This window comes from Phyllostomus discolor, chromosome 14 (genome assembly GCF_004126475.2).
Source record: "Phyllostomus discolor isolate MPI-MPIP mPhyDis1 chromosome 14, mPhyDis1.pri.v3, whole genome shotgun sequence".
Taxonomy (NCBI): Eukaryota; Metazoa; Chordata; class Mammalia; order Chiroptera; family Phyllostomidae; genus Phyllostomus; species Phyllostomus discolor.
In genome coordinates this window covers 21,775,644-21,798,846 of record NC_040916.2, presented here as the reverse complement: position 1 = coordinate 21,798,846, position 23,203 = coordinate 21,775,644, and the positions used below count along the sequence as shown (strand labels likewise).

The 23,203-nt window shown below is 55.9% G+C and overlaps 1 protein-coding gene across 2 annotated transcripts; it reads right to left on the bottom strand.

The window, feature by feature from the left end:
* Positions 1-4,604: 4,604 nt before the first annotated feature.
* On the bottom strand, positions 4,605-14,320 carry SERPINC1 (serpin family C member 1). 2 transcript variants are annotated; one of them, XM_036015369.1, is made up of 7 exons: positions 14,168-14,320; positions 12,044-12,413; positions 11,566-11,781; positions 10,754-10,891; positions 8,919-9,309; positions 7,969-8,037; positions 4,605-4,887 (listed from the first exon to the last, which is right to left on the bottom strand). In XM_036015369.1, exons 1-7 carry the CDS (start codon positions 14,206-14,208, stop codon positions 4,670-4,672), a joined length of 1,443 nt encoding a protein of 480 aa, XP_035871262.1. In that variant the 5' UTR covers positions 14,209-14,320; the 3' UTR covers positions 4,605-4,669. The 2 variants fall into 2 exon arrangements, with proteins under 2 accessions (XP_035871262.1, XP_028386618.1); XM_028530817.2 differs by lacking the exon at positions 4,605-4,887 and adding an exon at positions 4,928-5,176 and having other exon boundaries at positions 7,973-8,037; positions 14,168-14,315.
* Between the last annotated feature and the right edge of the window lie 8,883 nt (positions 14,321-23,203).

The window sequence follows — 23,203 nt, the reverse complement described above, 5'->3', positions numbered from 1 at the left end:
CTGTTTTATCAGTTGCCGTTTGCAGTCCATTTGGGGGTGGGGGGGTGGAATACAAACCATATTTCCCTGATAACGAGCCTTCTGCCAGCATCTAGACACGGAGGTGTGCAGGACATGGATTTCTGGGTGCGTTGTTTTGCTTTTCGTCACTCCAAAGAGACAGACTCCTGTTTTTGATGCCGATGCTGTTATCACGGCCAGGGTGGCCTTGCTGGGACGTGGCGAGCGGCGGGAAATGTCGTTTCAGCAGTTGGTGCCGCTAGGCAGGCCCCCTCACCTCTGAGCCCAGGTGTAGCGCTCAGCAGGCTGGCTGTGTGGGGCACTGGTGCACTGAGCCAGGCCCGGCCCCTTCCCCATGAGCATCTGTGACAGCCGGGGCAGGGGGCACCACTGGCCCTCCTGCAGCTGCCGCCCTTGTCTCCAGCGCCCCGGCTGATGGCGGTGTCCGAGCAGAGGTTCTCTGGGCAGCAGGGAAACTAGAGAGGGTGGCCCACCTCCACACTCCAGAGGCTGCTCCTGTGTTTTAGGTGCTAGCTGCTAGGTGTGCACCTGCCCGGGGACTGGGTAGGGCTGGCGACGATGCCAGCAGTGTGAAGTGCCAGGTAACGAGCCAGGCCTTACCACGGGCGGCACCTGGCACGGACAGCAGCTCTGCCTGAGGACAGCCGCAACCCTGCAGGGAGACGAGGCTGGGGAAGGAGTGCGAATCTAATCTGCTCGCCACAGCAGCTTTCCAGCTGACCGTGGAATAAGGCCAGCCTGTGAGCCATGCTAACATCCTCGACTCGGGACTGACTCCTGCTTGCGGAAAGTCTTCCCTCTGGCTCGTCTTTGGTTTGTGCCCGGAGTCCTGTCCGAGGCCTGTCCCCAGCTGCGTGTCCATACAGCCTGCGCGAGGTGCAGTCTTACCTGAGAGTCAATAATTTACAGTTGGTGACGTGGCCTATCACAGCTAAAGTGATTTGTTTAGACACAGAGCAAACACGAAAGGGAGAGAAATGCCCAGGTAACTTCTTCGAGGCATGTTTCTTCCCTCTCACCTGGTTGAACCTTGGCCTGAAAGCTTTCTCTGGCGGGGCCGTTGACCTTGGCCAGTAGATCCCCATCTCGGCTGCACATTATTTTCATGTGGGGCATTTAAGAAATCCCCGATGCCCAGGGCTTCCTCCAGACACGCACGTTTAACCGGCCTACTGTGTGCCCCGGGCTTCAAAGGCTCCCGGGGTAATTCTAATGGGCAGCCAGGATGAGGAGTCACTGTCCAGGTGAGCCCGAGTGGGTTTTGGCAGGAGGCCCTCGGTCTGATTCTTCCTCCCGTCAGGTACCTTTACGGGCGTCCCAGGCGCGGCTCCGACCTCGCGGCCTCCGGGGGCCAAGGCTCGGTGGGGAGAGGGTGGTCAGTGTGCCCTCAGAGGAGTTCCGGAGGGAGAGGCCGCCGTCCATCCGGTGCCCTCCGGACCGAGTGCCAAGGGTGCTTCAGTGAGCAGAACGTTTGTCCCGTCTGGTCTCTGGAACCCTCTTTGCTTTGCCTGTGTGACGTGAGTGGGGATTCCTCAGTCTGCGAGCTGAGCTAGAGCCCTCAGACTTACTCAAGAGCCGAGCCAAGCCAGCTGGGGGGGCTTCTGTCTGCAGACCCGACAGGCAGCTTTGTGCACGGCAGTGGGGGAAGAAGAGGCTCCTTCCCACGGCGGCGGCGGCCCACCCAGTTGTCTGCCTCCTGGCCGTCTTCTCCGTGGGGACTCGGTGCAAAGCGGCTTTCCCTTTTCCTTACTTCTTGGTGAATGAAATGCACTAGCTAAAGCTCAAATATTTCTGAATTTTATATGAAATGTGAAATGAGTCCTTTCAGCATCCTTGGTCCCGGATGTCAAAGACTAACCCCGTAATTCCCAAGTGAGGTTCCCTGTCTTTTCCTCCTCCCCACCGCAGGTGGTAAAGGTGCCTGCCCAGGGCAGCCTCACACAGGGTGATGGGAAGGGGAGAACTGTTCGATCTCCCTTGAAACGTGAGAACCACTGTTCCAACTAACGAGCCCCCGGGTGATTTCTAACTCATGAAAGAATTTGTGTCTGAGAGCAAGTTCGGGACAGCCGTCCGTCTTCTGGCACCGTAGAAATCCATCCGTATGTATCGCCTCCAAGTAACTGATCACTTAAACCTCACGCAGGTGGTGTGTTTGAGAAGGAAAGGGGAGGACTGGTTAGTGCAGAGGACTGAATTGGCAGCAGGCCGCGGAATTCCGCTCCAGTAACATCAAGGCCTGGCCATTTGCCTAGCGTGCACGTGCTGCCATGTCAGAGAAGATGCCTCCGTTGCCTTAGAAAACCAGGAGGGCTTCCTGACATTGGGCGGCGGCGGAAGGGGCACCTTTGGAGCTTGCGTGCATCGGAGTTCCCCTACTGTAGAAGAACCTTGCGGAGTACTGTGAAACATTGTTGAACTTTATGCAAATCGTACCGCACTGGACTTTAAGATGGGAGAGGGCGGGGGAGAGTAGAGGCGGGGGACGGGGAAGCAGTGGTAGAGAAGTAAATGTATAACCTTGTGCTATATCCTGAGCAAGAAATGAGACATTCCCTGTAGGACTGTGAAGTTCGGTCACGTTCCTCCACCCTCCCGCGTCCGCTGGCTGATGCCCCCCAAACCTCCGAGAACCCCTTCCTGAAGCAGCTACCCCAACGCCGGTCCGACTGCCAGAGCGCCGCCCCGCCCCGCCCCTCCCTCTCCACGAGGAAAGGAAGGCTTCCCAGACTGTAGGCGACCGCGGTGCGTCCTGTCCCCGCCACGGACTGCTCTCAGGTGTAGCCCACTGCATTTTTTTGAGATCTCGTGGCACACCTGGAAGAGAGCTGCCAGTTCGGCAGGAACCAGTGGCTTCCGTAAGGGTCTGAGGGTCAGAACCCAGACTGGGGCCTGTGGGTGGACGTGGGTGGGGAAGGGGGCGGCACACCCACTGGCACAGCCCGTCGGGTTTCCGGGTGGGGCCCCCTGCCCCGCCTCGGGGGAGAGAAGGGGAGGGCAGGCTCCGACGGCAGGGGCTCGGCTTCCTTCAGATGGACGCGGTCTGAAAGCAATCTGTCCCCTGTTCTCTATGGTGCTTACAGGGTGGGCGGCAGCTGTCCCCACCCGCCGTCCTTGGCACTGTGCCTTCCCACTGGTCACTGTGAAAAGCAGATCACACTGGACTCAGAGGCCAGAACCCGGGACGACTTCCCCTCCCCTCGAGCCCGCACTTCCTCGTACAGCTGATCATGTAGCGTTTCCTTCCCCTGGGAAGACTCTCGGGTGGTTCCCGCGGAACAGTCAGGTGCGGAGAGGAAGACAGTCAGGCGTGGAGAGGAAGACAGTCCGTGGTGGCTGTCTGTCGCAGATCACGGGGTTGCGGCGGCTGCCGCGGCATCTGGGAGCCACGGGCCAGCCTGACGCTCTCCACGGCTCGCTAATCAAGGATTCATGTTAAAACAGACAATCAATTTCTAAAGTATTGTTGTCCCTGAAAGGGAGCGAGATAGTTTTTAACTATAAGAACCTACCAGTCTGTTTTTTCCCTTTGAAAAAACTTACCCTTGGGCTTTGCGCCCTTCTTCCGCAGCGATTCCTCCAAGTCGCTTGCAGGCGCCTCGGGGACTCACGGCGCCCTCGCCCTCGCCCTCGCCCTGCCAGGGCGCCGCCGGGCTGGGTCTGCGCCTCGTGTTTCCTTAGAGAGCATCTGTTTTATCACGACTTTAATTATAAGTACCTATACGTAGGAGTAGGGTTTCCTCCCGCCCCACCCTCTTTTAATCATCCTCACTTACGTGTAAACCGCACCTCCCCACACCCCTTTTACTGAAAAAATGCACTTTAATTCCTGGGGAGAGTGGCCGTCCCCGCCCTGGAGCCAGGTTACTGCAGGAGGAGAGCTGAGGGGGAGAGCACCCTTGCCAGACTCTGAAACTAACCAAATCCCTTAACGTAGACACAAATGGTAACATCCGTTTTGAAGCTGCCCCACCCCCTGCCAAAGGGAAACAGAAACAACCAAAATGAAAAAGTTCGAAATGCCTACTCTGGTTTTAGAAGTTTCACTGGGGAAAACGCCCAGTGTTACGTGATCTCCTCAGCTGCCAACCTGTCGGGGACTTGCGGGCGGTCTTGTGGGAGGCCGCGGTCTGGTTTATCGGGGAGGCGGGCGGTGGGACCCAGTCTGACTGTGGCGTGTCTCCCTCCCATCTGTTCTCGCCCGCAGTCCGACAGGCGCCCTCAGCTCTCCTCCTGCAGACTCTGCCCTTCCCCTGATGACAGGCCTGTGTCCCTGGTGGCCTTGCATGTCTCCCAGAGCCCCAGGAGCCCGTTGTGTCGGGGGGTGGGGGGCGGGGGGGCAGAGATGGGCTGGGGGCGGGCGATTCAGAGCAAGGGTGAAGATAGGGGTTTATATAAACATATTTAAAGCAGCTTAGCAAAGGCTTTCTCGTTGAACAGCTTTAAGAACAATGTGAATGAAATCTTAGCGACTTGGTGAGTAATCTGAAAAGTCTATTAATGTATACTTGAAATTCTGTTTGTATAAAAAAACACATTTTCCTCTTTATTTTAACACTGTGTAAAAGAACATTATGCATGTGAGTGGTTTGAGAATTAAACGGTTTAATACTCAGATTCGAGTCTCTGACTTCTCTGTACATAGATATTAACATGTTCTAAGTATTGGGATTTTTTTAGTAAGGTGGGAACCCGAGATCTCAAGCCCCCCGCCCGCCCACCCCCCCACGCCTGCCCTCTCTCGGGAGGAGGCGCTGAGACAGCCTGCACCGTCTCCACCCACGGGCATCCCCTGGCAGAGAGCAGTGAGGGACGCCGCTCTACCGAACGCCCAGCAGCACGCCTGTCCGTTTCTCCCTTCCTCGTCTTCATGTCGGTGGGCAACGTCCATTCATACTTGGGAGGCGGGAGTAACTGTATTTATTTTTACCTCTAGTCACAAACCGAAACAGGGAGAGGCGCAAAGGACAAGAACACACTAGTCAACACACGGGTTGGCCACTCTGCCCATGAAGATAATGGTGTTCAGAGCAACTTCCCTTATGAGAACCAGGAAGGGCCGGTTGGCCTTGAAGGTCACCCTGTGGGGGTTCAGCGACCGGCCCGCGACCACGATGGAGGTGCTGGCTGCTGCTTCGCTGCCCTCCTCGTTCACCTGCGGGTCAGAGAGCAGACGAGAGCGCTGATGCATCAGCCACCCTGCAGTTCCCGGGCGCAGGGGCGTCTCGCGCAGACGGCCATTCCTCCGAGTGCTGGCTGCCACCCGGGGGGGAGCACCCTCGGAAACCCCACTGGAGTGGGGTTCCTCATGCTTCCGCCCAGGGAGCGTGGGTGTAAGCACCTGTGCTCGCCCACGCCTTTGGCTGCATCCGTTCAGGTTAGCCGCGCGCGGGACCAGGAATCTAGAGGTACACAGGGTTGCCCCATTTTTGGCTGGCACCGTGGTACATGGCGTCACAGGAGGGTTATTTTTTGCACTTGATGCTGAGAGAGAGTCTGACTCGAGCTCAGAGCTCCACAGCTGAGAGAGTTTTACTGTTGGAGCATCAGGATCCTGGGTGTAACTACCCCGGACGGCCACTCGGGACCTAGGGCTTATGAGACAAGGAGGCGCTCTGGCTGGATGACACGAGTGTCCCTTGGAATAATAGACTGGAGCGGTGGCTTTGGGGTTTGCTGACAAGCAGAACCATCACCAGTCTAGAAGGAGACACCTGTAGAAAACCGGTCGTGTGGGGACCCGGAATGTCACGGAAAGTCTGCCCGGGCCTCTGCATGCAGGCCCTCCGGACCCCTGAGCTTTGTGGAGCTGGTTGGCGGTGGTCTCTCCTCCCCCTTGCGCTGCCTCCCTCCTTACCCTCCCCCGTCTCCCCACGCTGTCTATTTCCTAATCCTCCTAGGACTAACTGTATAAGCAGACGGGAGCTCCTCTAAGACCAGCACTCTTTTATTCACATCAGATTCTGGTTTTGAATGGCCCCCTGGGAGATTTACAGTCAGTTGGGGTCCTGCGTACTGAGTTCCCGGGGACTTCAAGGAGAACCACTTTGTTCCCAGAGCCACGGAGGGGGGAGCTGGCATCACTGGTTGGCGGGCTCGGGTGGACAAAGTGCATCCAGACCCTGCCTCCCCCTGCCTCAAAGCCCTCAAAGAGGCATGCGTTGGCCACTTCTACTTGGATCCTTCAAAGAGCATTTTCGTAGTTAAAACCCCGAGGGCTCGCCTTCCCTTGCGGCCTTTCTAAGTGTGCTTTCTCCCAGAATGCACCCGGAAGAGGGCGACGGTAGCGTCGCTTTCCCTTCCAATTCGGTGGCTCCTGGAAGATCCCTCGTCCTGGTCTCTGAGGTTGCATCGCTCAGCGTTTGCTCTCGTCCCCCCTACGGGCCCCCATTGTCCTGTGGGGGACATATGTCCCCACTGAGGGTTTGGGCACCGAGCTCATCGCCCTCCTGTCCCCGCCAGTGCCTGCTCGTCTTGGGCCCAGACAATTGAAACACCTCAGAAGGAGACCCATTCAGCTGCCTGACTTCCCGTGTCTTCCACCTCGTCCAGCCCGGAGAGCGCTGCCTTCGCCTCCACTTGAGCGAGCCAGTCGCCCTGGCCGCGCCGCCCAGGCCCGTCTCCCTGAGCTGCCGTCCCTCTGGACGTGCGCTCACGCTGTCCTTCCCTCCGATGGTGGCCCGCTGTGTTTTCAGGCCGTCTCGTTCTCTCACTCCCGTTACAATCGAGCTGACTTCCTCCTGCCCCTCGACACCTCCGCTCTCCTAACCACACACCCCCCCACCGAGCGGGGGCTCTGCAGCTACAGTTAGCAGCCCTGTGCATGCTCTGCAACCTGCCTCTCTGACCACAGCCTTCCTGCTTTGCGATTTCCTCGATCCTGTGACCTTCTCTAACCTTGGCCCACCACCTCTCCTTGCCCTCACAGCCTGGTTCCCTAAAGAATAATCTGCAGAAGTGGTTCCCAACCCTGGCTGTGCACCGAAATTCCCTGGAGGAGCTTTGAAAATAGACAGATTCTCGGGCTCCATCCTGGACTCACCAAGAGGCCAACCCCCCAATAACTAACGCCGCTGGTGGTCCCCAGTTTAGTATTTGCGACCCAGAGTGGTACGAGCTTTCCACAGCTATGTCTCTAGCTGTGGCACCTTAGTTGGGGCGACACCAGGAAAGCAAGAAACACTGAACTGCTCTCTTCCCTGGAGACCCTCTGGGACTTCCCCACGCTGCTGCGCCTTCGGTCTCGTTGGTGCCCCAAGAAGAGGGGAGTGCCCTGGTTTAACGGCCCAGCGTTCTGCTGCCTGCTTGGAGTCTGGAGCGCCGCCGGTTCTCTGGGACACGCTTCAGAACGCGGTCCCCTCTCGCCAGCTCCCCGCCCTCCCTTCCCTGTGCCCCGGTCCCGCATCACTAGGCTGTGCCCCTGCTGTCCTGTCCAGGCGCCTCGGGGAAAGGAGCCCAGGGTCACCTTCCAGTCTTCCTACAAGGTGCTTTCCATTTCCCTAAAACTGCTCCCTGGGTTTCCGTGCGCTCACTCTGTCCTGATGCTTCTCAGGATCCCTTCTCGGGGCCTTGGCTGGCTCCTTTTCCCGTCTCGCCTTCGCCTCAGTGTTTGTGTCCCCACTTGACCCGCCTCAGGAGGGGCAGTGGGAGGGCAGGTGGGGCCATCGGACCCCAGGGCTTCAGGGCCGGGCTGTGGGGTAGCAGCCCCCCACCACCACCAAGGAGGGAGCTGTGGCCTTGGGGTTTGAGGGGCGCCAGAAACAGGGTTCTCTCACACTCGTCTCCTGCTGCTCGTGCAGGTGTGAGCAGCTTGTGACGTCACTATCCCGTGACGGCCAGTGCAGCAGAAACCCCGGAGTTACAAATCACACGAGAGACTGATGAACGAGTAATAAAACAGCACGGGATTTAAAATAAAACCAGAAGAGAGAGCACAAGGCAGTGTACTCACCTCAAGAAATGCCTTATGGAACGCATCCGAGACGTACAGGTCGTCCCGGCCTTCAGCCACAATACCTAGAAGGAAGACCAGACGTGGGGAAAGTTGACTTCAACCAGCAGCAAGGAGTTCTGTTGGAGCGAAGAGGTCCTTTGGGGCTTTTTTGAAAAGCAGGAGGCGATCCTGGCCCCTCGCCTAACGATACCCTCAGAATGAACGCATGTTGGCCGTGATCAGGTGCTGGGGCTGCCTCAGCCCGGCTCCTGTGGGTGTGGTCACATGCGTCGGCCCTTGTGGGGGGCGGGGGGGGGGTGGGCAGGGGACAGGGGACTCTGTTCTTAATGAAAAATTCCCTCCAACGGGGAGGAATGTCTGTCCTTCCAGCCTGGCAACATTTTAAAGAGAGGGATTGGTTTTCAGACCTAGTTTAAAGTCACCCCATTAAAGGTAAATTCAGTTACCTAATGTCTTGAATTAATGCTTGAAAAAGATATTTGGATGCACATTTTTAAAGGGTGGCGCATTAGAGGAGCCCAGTCAAGTGACCACCATGACGGAAACATCGCCACCGGGAGACGTCTGGCCATGTCTGTCCCAGTGACCTTGAGGAAAACACACGAGTCCTGTGCAGCTCCTCAAGGTCCAGTCTGCCCACGTGTGGGACCCGGAGGTCCCCAGCTCGTCATCATATCTGTCCCTTTGCTCTGCATTCTGATGCCTTTTCAAGCTCTTCTCTGCCTGGTCTCATCTCCTCTCTCAGTGACAGACCCACAGGGCTCTCGTGCCCCCGGGCCCGTGGACATCCCAGAGCCCACCCTCCCTTTCCCAGGAGCAGAAACGGGGTGAGCAGGAGAGCTGCGGTGGATGGAGCCCAGCTGCCCCAGCTTGCAGCCCTTTTCTGCCCTTGGTGAGACCGCCTGGGAGGCAGAGGAGGGAGGAAAGGCCGTGCTCGACTTACCCGGGAGCTTGGACTTCTCCGGGCTGAACAGGTCCACCAGGCCCATGTCCTGCAGCTGCTCCTTCACGCTGAAGCTGTCCTCGATGCGGAAGCGGGGCATGTGGACCACCAGCACCGTCTCCACCAGCGCGTCCAGCCACTCCTGCAGCAGCTCCGGGGACAGTTCCTGCTCCACCTTGGCCAGGCCCTTCTCCATCGTGGGCAGGATGAGCACCATGGTGATGTCGTCCCCCTTGAAGGGCAACTCGAGCACCTGGGTGCCCTCTGACACACGCCGGAAGCGGAACCTGCCTTCCTGGTACATCATGGATGCTGAGCACGACTCCCCGGTAGCCTTGAAGAAAGGTTCCTTCCTGGTGTTCTCAGGGCTGAACTTGGACTTCCACAGGCCCTGGAAGATGATGTCGGGTGGGAGACTCACAAAGCAAGAAGACCGTACTGACCTGGGCGCATTCCCATTATTTTATTACACTAACATGTTTGTATCTTATCAAGAAAGCCGGCCAGAGGGGTCTGCGTGAAAAGATGAACACCCAGGGTGATGGACTCACGAGTGTTTTCTTTCTGTGAGCTTTCCTGTATTCCCCAGATTCTTAGCAGCGACTGCCTATTTGCATTTATAACAAGAAAAATAAAAACTAAAACCAAGCCCTGGCTGGTGTAGCTCAGTGGATTGAGCACGGGCTGTGAACCAAAGGGTTGCCAGTTCGATTCCCAGTGGGCACATGCCTGGGTTGTGGGCCAGGTCCCCAGTAGGGGACCCATGAAAGACAACCACACATTGATGTTTCTCTCCCTCTATTTCTCCCTTTCTTCCCCTCTGGCTAAAAATAAATAAACAAAATCTTGAAAAAAAAAAAACAACAACTAGAACTAGGAACAATCTATTGGGTTCTTCACGACTCCCTTCTTGAGTTTAAATCTAATTGCCTTTTGCCTCCTGACTCCCACCAGCCTCGTTCTCCAAGGCCACTCTCCGAACTGCTGGGCTCTGCCTGGGTGAGTACTGGCCACGCACGGGGAACAACCCCAGGAAGTGGTCCGGGCATCCTGCCAGGCAGAAGGTGAGTCCTGTTCCAAGGGAGAGGTACCAGACACTCCTTCAGAATTTCTGGGTTGTGCCATTCCTCATCATCTCCCAGCTCTTTGATCTGGGGACCAGTCGTTTAACCCCTTGAGCGACGGGTCTTCATCTGTAATGTGAGGAGCTGGGGATCATGAGTACCGTGCGCCAGGCTCTGCTCCAAGCCTGTTGCACGTATTAACTAAGTCCCCTCCGTACCCCTGTGGGGCAGGTGTATCATTACCACTGTTTTATAGAGGCAGAAATCGGGGCAGAGAAAGGTCTCGGCGGCTAGCCCAAGTTCACGCCGTCAGAGATGGAAGAGTCAGGGTTTCTCCTAAGGAGTCCGTCTGCGGGGCCCACGGTCTCCTTTGTGATGTTAGGAGGACCGGGAGGACTGATAAATGGCCCGGTGTTCTGCGAGCGGTCAGGGCCAGTGCACACTGTGGACACGCAACCTACTTCGCTCTTGGAGAGTCGGAAACCCCGAGTGGCGGAGTGGTCGGCCACAGCAGTGACGGGCTAACCCCCGGGCCCCGAGCTGGGGGGTAGGGGGCAGTCTGCCTATGGAGCATGACTCAGGATGGGCAAAGGCGCCCCAGCGCCACCGGCCTGCAGCGGTGACCCTCCAGAGGGGGTCAGCGGTCTGTTTGTTCCCGCCACCCTCCGTGTGGCCAGCCTGGAGGGGTCTCTCCAACTCCGGCTCCCTGATACAGGGAAGGCCCGCCGCCCGGTCCAGTGGCAGGGCCTCTGCAGAGGTCAAGGGTAATACCTTGAAGTAAATGGTGTTGACCAGCACCAGAACGGTGAACTCGTCGATGGCGTCGGGGGGGATGACATCTGTGATCCGCCCTTCGGTCTTATTGGATATCCACTGGTTGATGGTCTCCCTGGACAGCTCTGCGTTTTCCTGGGGAGAGCCGGAAGCACACCTGCCCACCTGTGCTGGTCAGCTGTCCCCCACCTCCCCACACCGTTCCCCGTGCAGCACTCCGCTTTACCCAGCATCCCGCGGCCCGTTCCCACCACGTGGCTACGCCCTCGCCCTCACCCAGCTTGGGGAAACCTCACATGTCCAGTATAGTGCCAGGGGCTGGCAAGAGTTCAGGGCTCCCCCATGTTCGGTGGGAAGCTGATGAGTGATGAGGAGGGGGGAAGAGACAGGAGGAATGTTCTCACGGCCAAAAAGGTCTGAGAAGCGAGCTTGAATTAAACTCCACGAAGGGTGTACGACATGTGCCATATGCCAATGTCACTTAACCGTGGTAACTTGAAAACACTGGCTTAAATAAGGCATCTTGCAGGACTGGCATGTCCCAAGTAGCATTTGGTATGTATGTGAACTTGGTGGGCGAAATGAGGAATTTGTTATTTGTGCCACTTTCTCGGGGCACCAGTACCATCCACAGATACCACTGACTTCCTGGGTCTCAAGCAAGAGTATTGCAGGGGTTCTGACTTGCAGCCCCGCCCTCTGCCTTCAGCTGGCTCGGCAGTGTGCCTCTGGCTTCTGCTCCTCTGTCTCCTTCGTCTCCGAGTGGAAAGGGGAGAACTGGGGGGTCAGGGGTGACATGTGAGACTCACCTTGAAGTCCAGGGGCTGGAGCTTGGCTCCATACACCAGCTCGCTGATGCGCTGGTAGGTCTCGTTGAAAGTGAGGGACTTGTCTCCAAAAAGGCGGTTGGCTGACACCAACTGGGAGGATTTGTTGGCTTTTCGATAGAGCCGGCAGTTGAGTTTGGCAAAGAAGAAGTGGATCTGATCAGACGTCTTCTCGGAGATGGTATCAAACTTAAAAACCTGTGGAAGCCGCAAGAAAAGGGGTGGTGAGTCCGGTGGCACAGCCTGGCAGCACGGGCCGGGAGGACAGTGACGCCAACCTTGACCAAGGGCCACCTCGGCAGCGAGCTCCTGGGAGCATTTGGATGAAAGAAGAATGGAGGGTGGGAAGGATAAGAGGAAAAAGAAACGGAGAGACCAGGACAGGGGAGAGCACCCAACCGCTCCAATGGGCTCCAGGCCAAGGCCCCACAGACAGCTGGGCGGGAGGCTGCGCACTGACCTCCATCAGCTGCCTGAGGGTGTTGTTGCAGGCCCCCAGCTTGGTCATGGCGAAAGCTGTGGAGATACTCAGGGGCGACAGGAAAATGTTGTCATTGTCGTTCTTGGAGTCTGCCAGGTGCTGGTAGAAGACCGTGGCAAAGCGGGAATTGGCCTTGGACAGTTCCCAGACCCGCCGGTTGGTGGCCTCGGGGACCTTCTGGTCCGAGCCCGCCTCCTCGGGGGCCTTCTTCTCTGGGGACCGGTGAATGCACATGGGGTTCACAGGGATGTCCCGAGGCTTGGCTGTGCAGATGTCCTCCACGGCGCTCCCGCGGCAGGTCACGCAGCCCCAGAGGCCGATGAGCAGCAAGGACAGGAGACATACCCTCCTGCAGGTGACGGAAAGCTGAGTTAGGCTAGGCGGGGAGACCCCGCCCCCTACTGCCCATCACGGAGCGGCCCCACGAAGCGTAGACAGGGTGCCGGCCCACCCGTGTGACCTTGGACTTTGTAAAGGGCAAGGGCCCAGGACAGGTCCAGTCCTGGACTCCTTGCAGGTGGACAGTTCATGTTGAAACTGGAATCGACTATTGAAGCAAACGATGGTGCCCAGGGCCCCACGCCAGGAGAAATAAAGAGCACGGAGCTTCCGGTTGGCGAGACGGGGCGGGCACGCCTGAAACACGGGCAGGGATCGTGGGAGGCCAATGGAGAGCGAGGGCGGCAGCCGGGGCCGTGTGCAGAGCTATTTGGGGGAGACCTCGGAGACACACGGAATTTCACCTGGGCGGTAAAGGACTGCCACCAGCAGGGCAGAGAGATGTCAGGAACACAGGAGGGGGAAGGAACGGGTGCCCAGGGGCCCGGGGGTGTGCCGACCTCCCACAGGGCAGCTCCAGCCCTGCACGGCACCCTGACGGGTGTTTGCCGGACACCTCCCTCCCGCGTGTCCTGCACTTTCCCTAGTGATTCCCCCGCCCCACACCCGCTTCTCCTTCCGTGTCCTCCAGCTCAGCAGACGGGAGCCTCGGCACCCTGAGGTCCAGGCCGGAGACCTGGGAGGCAGCGGATCCCTCCCTCGGCCCCTCCTCATTCAGTCAGATGGAGATTCGATTAACTCTTCCCCTTGCCCCTCTCTGCCTTCGTTCGGGCCTCGTCCTTGCCTGTCGCGGGAAATCTCAGTAGCTCCCAACCTGGGCTCACTCAAGGTGGATGAAACCAATCTCACTTTAAAGGAAAATGAGGTCACAAGATTGGCAAATCAGAATCGGGACACCGATCGAACCGACCACGAGAGGACGCTCTCCTGGAGGTCTGTGGCTGGGCCAGGGTGGGCTAGGGTGGGCCAGGGCTCCCTCTGGCCTGGGTCCCCGGGTCTGGAATGGGCAGCATGTCTGTGGGCATTGAGTCTTCCAGCCTTCCCCGGGCAGGAGAAGACAGGCGCACAGGGTGGAGAGGGTTCGCTGAGGAGTCCGCTGGGCCAGTGTGGGGCTGGCGGGCAGCTGGGGGCACCCCTTCCTCTTGGTGGGACCGGAGGCCAGTGCCATGGCCATGTGAAAAGCAGAGGCCCAGGGTGGGAGGGCCGTGGGGGTGTTGAGGCAGAGAGGCGGGGGCAGGGGAAGATGCAGAATCTTGCCCCTCCTCTCCCCATCTGGCTGCCTCGTCTCCCACTCTGACCCCCGGCCGCACCTGGAAATGCAGCTGGGGGCTGGGAGGCCCTGGGAGCCGGGTTAGGCACGAAGGAAGACCCAGGCGTCCTAGCCACAGCCTCCTGTCCAGCTGCCGACAGATGGAGGAGGGAATAGTGTGGTGTCCAGGACGGAGAACAGGGCTGCCGTCCTTTGGTCAAAGGTCAGCGAGACCTTGGAGGGCGGCAGCCCCGCGGGAGGAGCGAAAAGGAAGTTAGGAGGTCCTCACAGATGAAGTTTGCATCGCGTCAGAGGCATGGCCGGTCCGGGCTGCCCCTCGGAGGGTCTCCTGGACCGCTGTGAGACCCCAAGGCGTGGCTTAGGGCAAGGTCTTCGACGGTGACCCCCAGGGAGAGGGTCTGGGCCCCTCGCAGGTGTGGAGGTCATCCTCCCAGCCCCTGCAGAGGTCAGAAAGCCCAGGGAGGGCAAGCGAAGGCCAAGTTCACCCCTCTTACCTTTTCCCAGCAGCTCCAGATCCCGTCCCACTGGAAAACATGGTCGCTAGTCCTCCCCGGGGCTCGGCAGGTGGAGATCGTGTGATCCGAGGCAAACCCTCTGGAAACTGGCTCTTTCCTCTACGTCTGAGGTTCCGGAGGCTGGGGCGGGGGAGGGGCTGGCGAGGACGGGAGGACAGAGGTCAAAAGCTGATGACCAGAAGCCAGGGTTAAGCAAAGCATGGGGCCCGGTGTTGTTTAATCAGTGGAAAAGTTTTAAAGTTCAGGCGTGTCCAGGGAAAGCAGAGCCCACCTTTCTCCTCCGCCCTCCCTCGCTCTCTGCTCCGTCCCAACCGGACCGATGGGCTCAAGAGCATTTGCACATTCGAGCCTGGCCAGAAAGCGCCGGGCTGAGGCCAGCTTCGCAGGATTGCTCCTCCCGGTGAACCACGCTGGGAGGCGGGAAACAGGCGACTGTGACTAGCCGAGTGGGATGTCCAGAAACTCGAGCCCTCCACCTGCAGGGCTTCTACCTGCTCCGGGCAACGCCCTCGCTTTCACAGCTTTATTTGGGGGAAGGGAGAGACAGGGAGAGTGCCCTGCCTCCAATCAGAGTGGGGAGAAGAGGAATGTTCTGGAACACGGTACTACCTTCGGGCCTCAAATCCGATGCATCCGTGGCCACACGTGTGGTCCACAGACGGAGCCTTCCCCCACTCGGCCCTGAAGGGACCCGGGCAGGGGCCTCAGGGGCCCCAGGGACCCGCCAAGGATGCTTCCGAGGTGGCAGAGCCGGCTGGGGGTGCCTCGCACGATCCCTCTGGGGCTCAGGAGACAGGGCGTGGGGCAGGTAAAATCACAACCCCGAAGCACTCTAAAGGCGAACAACCCAAATCACGGTGGGCCTGTACTGTTGCTCTGACCCCAGTTTAGCTACTGGGGAGACTCCATAAGCTCCAACCAGTGGAGACAAAGGGCCCGTTTATATTTTTCTCTTCCCGAACGGCCCTGAACAGCGTCGCCAGGGCTGCTGCGACAGCCTTCACACTCAAGCGGGGTGAGCAGTGCCCACCATGTGGTTCAAGACCCCTTTTCATTGGCCCAGCCACAGGAATTCTAGAGAGTTCTCGAATCATTACACAGGCACCTCTGTCGGGACTGAAGCCGCACCTCAGCGCTGGGCTGCTCTAGACCCCGGACCCCTTGAGGACCCCCTCCCGCGTGCTGTGACTTTCCCTTTTCTGTTTTGGGGCCTGGCGATGCTCACCTGTCCCACGGGGTCTTGACTGTGAGCGAGGGGGTGTTGTGTATTCCACAGCGGCTTTGGGGGAGGGGGAGGGGTTGCGGGCAGCACCAAAGAGGAACGAGAGTCCCCTGAGCCCCGGCCTGGTGATCAAGGAGAAGAGGAGACGGAGAGAAGCCAGTTCGGCGACGGCAGGTGGAGCTCAGGCGTCGAGGCGTGCCGGGCCTGGCTGGGAGTTTCCAGCAGCTGCAAACGTCCCGTCGTCTGTGACCGAACTGTGACTTTACGTTCGCTTAGGTCAAATTCTTTTAACTCTTTGAATATGGTCATAATAATAGGCACCATATTAAACACCTGCTCTACATTTATGTTTATGTAGAAAAGAACCCAGTTATCACAGAATTCTATAACATACAAAAAATTCTGTTGCATTATCATTGAAGAAAGTACTTTTCAATAATAAAATATTTTTATTATTGAAATACTGGTTGGTAAGATCGAAAAGCGAATAGGACCGAACACTAAAGAAAAACCACAGCACGCTAACAAATGGATTGACAATATTCAAGTGCAAGGCCTGTGGGTGTTCCAAACTGACGTGTGAGCGCAGGTGAACCAGGAGAGAGTCAGCCTCATCGCAAGGACTGCACTGCCTGGAGCCTCTAACGCCCCAAGTGACGGGGAAATGGCAGGACGCCTGGAGCGACGCCCTGGCTTCGTTGCCACGTAGCCAGTCACTCGCTGTCTGATGTGAGATGTGCGGCCCAACCTCCCCAGGGGCAGGGTTGTTAAATCTTAGATGCGCACAGAGTGCTGAGCTCTCGGGGACTGTTAAGAATTAAAGACCGCCCATCGGTCTGTTGTCAGAGTCAATACAGTTGCGCTTCCTCCTGGGAGCGCAGCTAAATCTGTTTCCAGCCTCCCCTAGCCCTGCAGTTAGGAGGGGCCACAGGGTTAAGTTCTGGGCATCCCTGCGAAGGAGGCGTGTGGCCCCTGAATGTCCCCCTGCCACCCCAGTCCTCCGAGCTCTGCCTCCCGTGCTCAGGCCAGACGGCCTCAGCACCCCGAGGAACGTGAAGCATCCCTGCATCACCCAGCCTGGCTGCTGGACTGCGGTCCTCCCGGAAGACCCTCACTCGACGCTGACGTGCACTGAATCTGACCGTGGCTCTGGCTGCACGGAGGTGCCGCTGTCCGACGCCCCCGAAAAGCTGCTGTGGTGGTTCCCTTTCCCCGCCGTTCACTGGCAGCATGTGTGCAGCACCTGGTGTTCAAGGGAAATCGTTGGATCTGACTGGGTTAATTAACATTTAAGGGACACTTTTGTGGCAAGCACTGGCATAGACACTGGGAGCAGGATGGTGAATCCAACCCAGTCTCTGCTCTCATACAGCAAATATTCTAGTGAGTGAGACCGACAATAAATGAGCTAATTTACATACACATATACACAGATACACGCACACGTATGTTCTTTTAAAAACCCACTCCCGTGTACATCAGGATCCACGCTCAGTGCTTTGCAGGCGTGATTAGCTTATACAGTTCTCTGGTCAGGGAGACACCGTTATGCCCCGTTCTTGAGGGTTAAGAACTTGCCCCGGTCAGAAAGCGGAGATTCGAACCCTTGTCTGGCCTGTCTCGCTGTGCAGACAGCGTCCAGGTGAACACTCACTGCCTGTTTTCCTGGGGCCAGGCTTAGGGCACGTCCCCCGAGATGAGCCCGGGGCCGCCACCTTCCTCTTCGGTCGCCCACGTGCTGCTGGGGCGTGTCTGTCCCTGCTGCACGTGCACCCTCCGGAGGCGGCGGTTTTCAGGGGGTCCCTCGGGGTCCCCCCTGCCAGCCTGGCCGCACTCTCTGCACACGGCTCCCCTGGCCTCTCGCCCTCTAGATTCTGATGGCCGGAGTCCCTCCCTCTCCTCTCGGTTCTTCTTAGTTTGGTCTGAGGAGGAGAAGAAAAAGGGGCTTGAATGCAGAGGGGAACACCAACCTGGGTCTGTCTGTCTGTCTGTACACACGCACACATACACACACACACACACACACACACACACACAGTGTCGTCAGTATTCTGTGACGTGTTTTAATAAGTGTGCATGCTTATATATGTAAAAGCACATTTAAATCAAACTCTTCATGGCAACTTCTAGCCATTTCTGGAAGACGGGGGGCAGCCTGGGGGGCTTCTCTCAGGGAGACGCCAGTCACGGCCGAGGGTCCTCCACCTTGGGGCGGCACAGCTTTTCTCTCTTCTGCGTGGAGGAAAGGCTGACGGCAGCTCCTAGGAACTCGCTGTGCTTTGCCGTGCTCGGGGGTGGGGGGTCCATCTGGGGAGCCAGGGAGAGGAAAGGCTGTAGCATTCCATCACTCTCACTCTTTAAACACGCTTCCCCCAAGGTGAGTAATAAAATTAAAAGTCCCTCGGCCCCTCAGCCTGCCTCTGGCCTCAGCAGCAGCTTTAACGAGCAGGTCACTCGGCCGGTCCCTGCCTTCGCCTCACATCCGGGCTGTTCTTTTCTTTGGATTCAAGAGCAAGGCCTCGGCGGCGGGAGCAAACAGCAGCACGCGGTTCGGGCTGTGGTTACTGAGTAACTCGAGTCTGAGCTCTTCCACGGACCTTTGGCAAAACACCTGGCACCAGACCCGGAGTTGCCACCCGCTGGCCCGCGCGTCCAGTGGACCAGGCGGAGGTGGCATTTTAATCAAGGCGAAATCAAGTTCATCAAACTAAATCCTGCGTACTGTATCGTTTGGCACGTTGCTGGTGAAACACTCCCAAGCAGCTCCCTGGCACTGGTCCAGACTCTCACAACCGTTAGAAAGTTCCATGTGGGTTTCAGGGAAACCGAAGGAAAACAAATATTTACTGAGCATGCCCAGTGCCGGTGCCACTGGGTCTCGAATGTCCTGGGTACTCAATAAATATTTGTGTTTGAAGAAACCCAGGATCAGCGTAGTTTTGCTGATTTATTAACAGGAACATACTTCAGATTCCTCCCGAGTGGAAAGTTACCAAGGAAAATACAAATGCCCCCTGATTCCGAGGAACTGGCATGTCTCGTGAGCAGGAACGGCGGGGTACCGTGTTCTCGAGAGGCCGAGCACGAGACGGCTGCGTGGCGTCAAAGCTCATGGCCCCTACACTGGTTGTAGGCGCCAAAAGAGGCAGAGAGAGAAGGGCAGGGGCAGAGCGCAGGGCGAGGTGGTGGGAGAAAGCTCCCTGGAGGGATGGGGGCGGGTGGGTGGACCTGGGGCAACAGGAAGCAACAGGAAGAAAGCCACAGCAAAGCTAGTTTAGGCCAAGGGTGTGTGTTCTGATAAGCACAGGTCAGCTGGGTGGCTGGTCCCTGCTCCCCGCCTCTGCCGAGGGCTGCTCGGGCCACCCTGACCACGTCCATCGGTGAGGCAGAAACGAGGGGCGAGGAACGGAAGCGGGTTGGCAGCTTCCACACCATCAGGCCTCGTTGTGGGTCTCGGGCTCTGCCCCAAACGGCCAGCAGGAGCACCAGCAGGTGTCGCCTGGGCATAGGGCACTTGGACTTCAAACAGAAACCGGCCTCAGGAACCACCTACCTCTTGGGTGGCTGCGTAAGTTCAGCTCCCCAGGCAGTGATGCCAGAGGCAAAGGCCTCGGGCTGCTCGCAGTTCTGGGAGTCCCCCGTGTCCCTAGTGCGTGGCCAGGAGGACAAAAGGCCCTGCAGGGCGAGGAAGCCCAGAGGGCACTGCTGCCATCCCGGTAACCTACAGGTTTTTGGGACATGGGAGGACAAGGGGGCAATGACAACCTGAGAGGACTGTGGGTCCTCCCTGAAACCGCGGCGGTAGCTTTTCCCCTTGAACCCGATGACTCGAGAGCAGACCCAGTGCTTGGTCGAGGGAACTCTGGGAAGCAGCCTATGCCGGCTGCTCTGGGACGCCTGGGTTAAACACTCTCAGGAATCCCTCCCCGCTTCTGCAACAGGCCCCGGTCCCACCCCAGAACCCAAGGATCGCATCGGGTTTGGGCTTGAAACCTTGCCTGGTTGTTAAAGGCTACAATCCAAGTAACTCAATGCACGCAAAGCCTTTCCAGACCCGGCCTCGACCTGACTCGTCCAGCTCCTAGTTCCAGCACAAGGCCACGCTCTCCCGGGACGCGGCGTGCGCTCCCGGGCTGGAGGCTCCGCTCCCAGCTGGGGTCATCATACCAACCCCCTCCCCACCTTCCGAGACCCACCCTCTTCAGGTGTGAAAACCTTCCTGACAGTGACCTGAGAGGTGGCAGCCACAGTGAGCGGCCCCACAGCCTAGAAACATCCTGCACAAATGTCTCTCTACCCAGCTGTTGACAACCTGAAGGCGGACAAAGTAATTCAGGCTCAGAGCACTTTTTCTGCAAACCCCGCTAACCCAGCTGATTGGTGTGAAGCCTCTGCTCACACCTTTCAGGACAAACCTCTCTGTCCTAAGTTGTATCTGGAACTCTCTCAATGCTCTCTGTCTCTGTGTCCCACCTACAAAGAAAAAGAGGTGTGAGAGATTCATCCCAGGGTTAGACTAAGACGGCGCGGACTCGTGTACAAAAACACACCACACGGTTTCTCCTCATTAATTTATCATTTAATATAAATGCTGACAGAAAGCAGATAAAGACCGTGTAGACACTTCCACGTATTTACAAACCAAAAGGTGAATCACCTCCTTCTACAGGTTAAAATAATCCTTTTATCTGCAACGCGTGGGAGCCCTGAACGCTGACCCGGAGCAACATGAGGCTGAGTCAGTTTTTGAAGGGAATGAAGGGAAAAGCATTTCCAACAAAATGTGGCGTCTTTGATATAAGCAACGTGCACAGGAATAACACAACATTGAAGATGGCTCTAATCCTCTCAAAAACCTGCAGAAAGTGGAGTACGACCTTATTCAGACGCAGGGTCCTGCTGCCCTAAACGTCTTCCTACCACGGTTTCTGTTTTTCCACCTCACTTGATCACAAGGCTGTTGAAGAAACTAGAACTATAAACAGATTTTAAAGAGAGAGAGGAAAATGGCTCATTTCTTCAAATAAGAATTCAGCTTGCCACATGCTGAGGAATTATTCACAGCTTGTGAAACTCCAACCTACTGTCCATCTTCACTTTTTTTTTAAAGTTGAAAACATTGGAAAAAGCAAAATTTCACAAGCCCAGTGCTTTAAAAATCAACTGTCACTTTAAGGCTCAATATTTTTTTCCCGGATAGGTGACAGAGGCAGACAGTGCGAGCAGGGAGCTGAGGCAAGGATAGAAACAGGAGTGCAAGAACACTTTAAAAAGTACTGAGTCTAGCACTGATTTTTAACAACAAGAGGTTTAAATTTCACTATGCAAAAATGTGATTTCATGAAATCATTTATACTCTGACTCAAATCTCATGGGCTCCTTTATTACCCTATATTATGTTTGTCTTGTTAAGTATACCTCTGCCAGGCACAATCACATACAATCAATACGATTGGTAAATTACACAAGCTCTATCCCAAGCAAATATGCATCAATGTTAAACAGTTATTTAAAAAACAAAACAAAATAAAATCCACCCAAAAAGGTGATAATGACTGCAGAATGTCTCGGGGAGACCGGTATGAGCCTAAAGACCAAATCCACCGTGGTCGGGGGGGGGGGGCGGGGGGGGGGGGGGGCAGGGCGGCAGGTGACGGGAAGGGACCACACACAGGAAGAGGAATCTCACAACTGGGAAACGTCGGAGTGGGTGAAAGGTCTGTTCATTGTCTTGATTCGCTTTTACCACGGCTCTTGTGCCAGGAAGCCACAGACTTATCATGAAGGTGATGAGGTCCAGGGATCAAGGAATAAAATGAAAAACACACAAAATTTTCCCCCCAGTTCCTTTCATTTCCAGAAGGTAGGAAGAGAAGCCAGGAGAAAGAGGACAATGAAAATTCAGGCAACAACGCACCTGTTAAAAGTAGCTCTCAGGACAGCGTATTAGTTGAACGGAGGATGTAAAAATAATAAACAAAAGCTTAAAATGCCTTCGAATCAGAGGAATATTTTACAGGGTGGTTCAGATATTACACTAAAATCATTCTTTAAAATCAGGCAAAACAAAGCGACAAACAACCAGACACCCAGTAGTTTGCTTCCGTCCTTTCCTCGACACTTTCAAACGCCGGCTGGGGTGGGGGAGGGGCCGCCGGGCAGGCCCTAGTCGCGACCTCCCGGCTGAGGGGACAACCTGGAGTGGATGCCAAAGACTTGTGAGCTCCGTCCGCTTAGCACAACCAAACTAAAGCAAACCTCAACACAAGGAAGTACCTCACCTTGTGCAGTATGTAACATACTAACGCCACAGGATTTTGTTTTTCTAAATAGACATTTTTTTTTGGACACAGTCTTGTCTTGAGGTTTAAGTTCTCTTGCTTGGGTTATTGTGCCTTATTTTCTTTTAGAAATACAGGTTACGACTCTTGGGACGTTTTGCTGAGAAATAAAGTTTAGGGGAAACTCAGGGTGTGGCTGGGAGCCGTACACTGCAGAGGCTGTGCAGACGCAGGCAGGCCCCTGCATCACAGAGGGTTTCCCAAGGCTCTTCACTCGCTTCGACCAGTGCGGTACTGGAAATCCACCTGCCGGGAGCACATTGCTCGGAGGTGTTGCTTCTTCCTCGTGGGGGCAGTTTCCTACTCTTTAACAATACAGCTATTGCTACTTATTCATGAGATGCTATTACAAGTATCTTCAACAAAGAAAGAAATCTCAAAAACCAAATCTTATTGTTATAATTAACAGTACCTTTTGATAAAAGCATCTTTCTTTTTCAAGTGGCTCAGAGGAGTTGAATTAAGAATTGAAAAAAAAAAATACAGTGCCCTGGCTGGGTGGCTCCGCCGGTCAGAGCATCATCCCCGTACGTCAAGGCTGAGGGTTCAATCCCTCAGTCCCAGGCCAGGGCACATACAATCAATACGATTGGTAAATTGAGAGTCAACCAATGAATGCACGAATGGAACAACAAACCAGTGTTTCTGTCTCTAAAATCAGTAAGTAGAAAAAAAATTTTGAAAGAATTTAAAAATATATTAACTGCAAATCCACCTACAACTCCCAATAAGTCATTTCAGCAGGAAAATTTCATGAAGCTGAGCTAAAGCAACACGTAAATATAAAAAAACACAGCTGTCCAAGGTGGAAAGAGCGTGGCCTGGCCAAGGGCACTTGGGGCTGCAAGGTCGACAGCAGCAGCCGGCCCCGCACGTCCAGCCACCAGCGCCGGAAGTGACTGCGTTCGTTCAGAGCTCTCGTTCTTATCTCAAGGGACAGGCAGACTTCTCAGGGAAGAGGACACTTTAACCATGGAACACCAAATTAAAAGGAAACAAAATTGGACTCTTTAAAGGTACAAACCTAAGGAAACACTGCAATTAATTTCCAGGCAGGTTATTAATTTCTCCTAGTAAGTACTTGAGCTGGGCTTTTCCTTTTCGTGAAATATAAATCATTCCAGGTGCTTTTAACAGATAGATTTTATATATGAGTTCGTACTCAATTCTTCAAGACGAGCAAAAAGAATGTGGAGGGAAGACGGTAAGACCTCCATCCATCACCATTTGCATACAAGTACTAGCAACCAAATAGTCCTTGGTGAAAAAGAGTATTTTTCTCCTAATCTGAATATAATCTGACAAATATTGCCTGTAGTTAGTTATTTCTTACCAGTCACACGCTCCCGAATTCTCTGAGCCAGGCCCCTGACTCGACCTTGGCGACAGGAAATTAATTGTTCTTTGGGCACAAGTGAAAAACCAAAAACATGCAAGATGCTACCGTGACAG

Bases quoted from the DNA above. Each gene is read 5' to 3' on its own strand.
- SERPINC1 (XM_036015369.1), bottom strand. From the start codon at position 14,208: ATGTTTTCCAGTGGGACGGGATCTGGAGCTGCTGGGAAAAG. The intron at 10,892-11,565 runs GTGAGTCTCACA...GGCTCTCCCCAG, and splicing joins TCCAGCCCCTGGACTTCAAG to GAAAACGCAGAGCTGTCCAG. The intron at 4,888-7,968 runs GTACACTGCCTT...ACCGACATGAAG, and splicing joins TAAGGCATTTCTTGAGGTGA to ACGAGGAAGGGAGAAACGGA.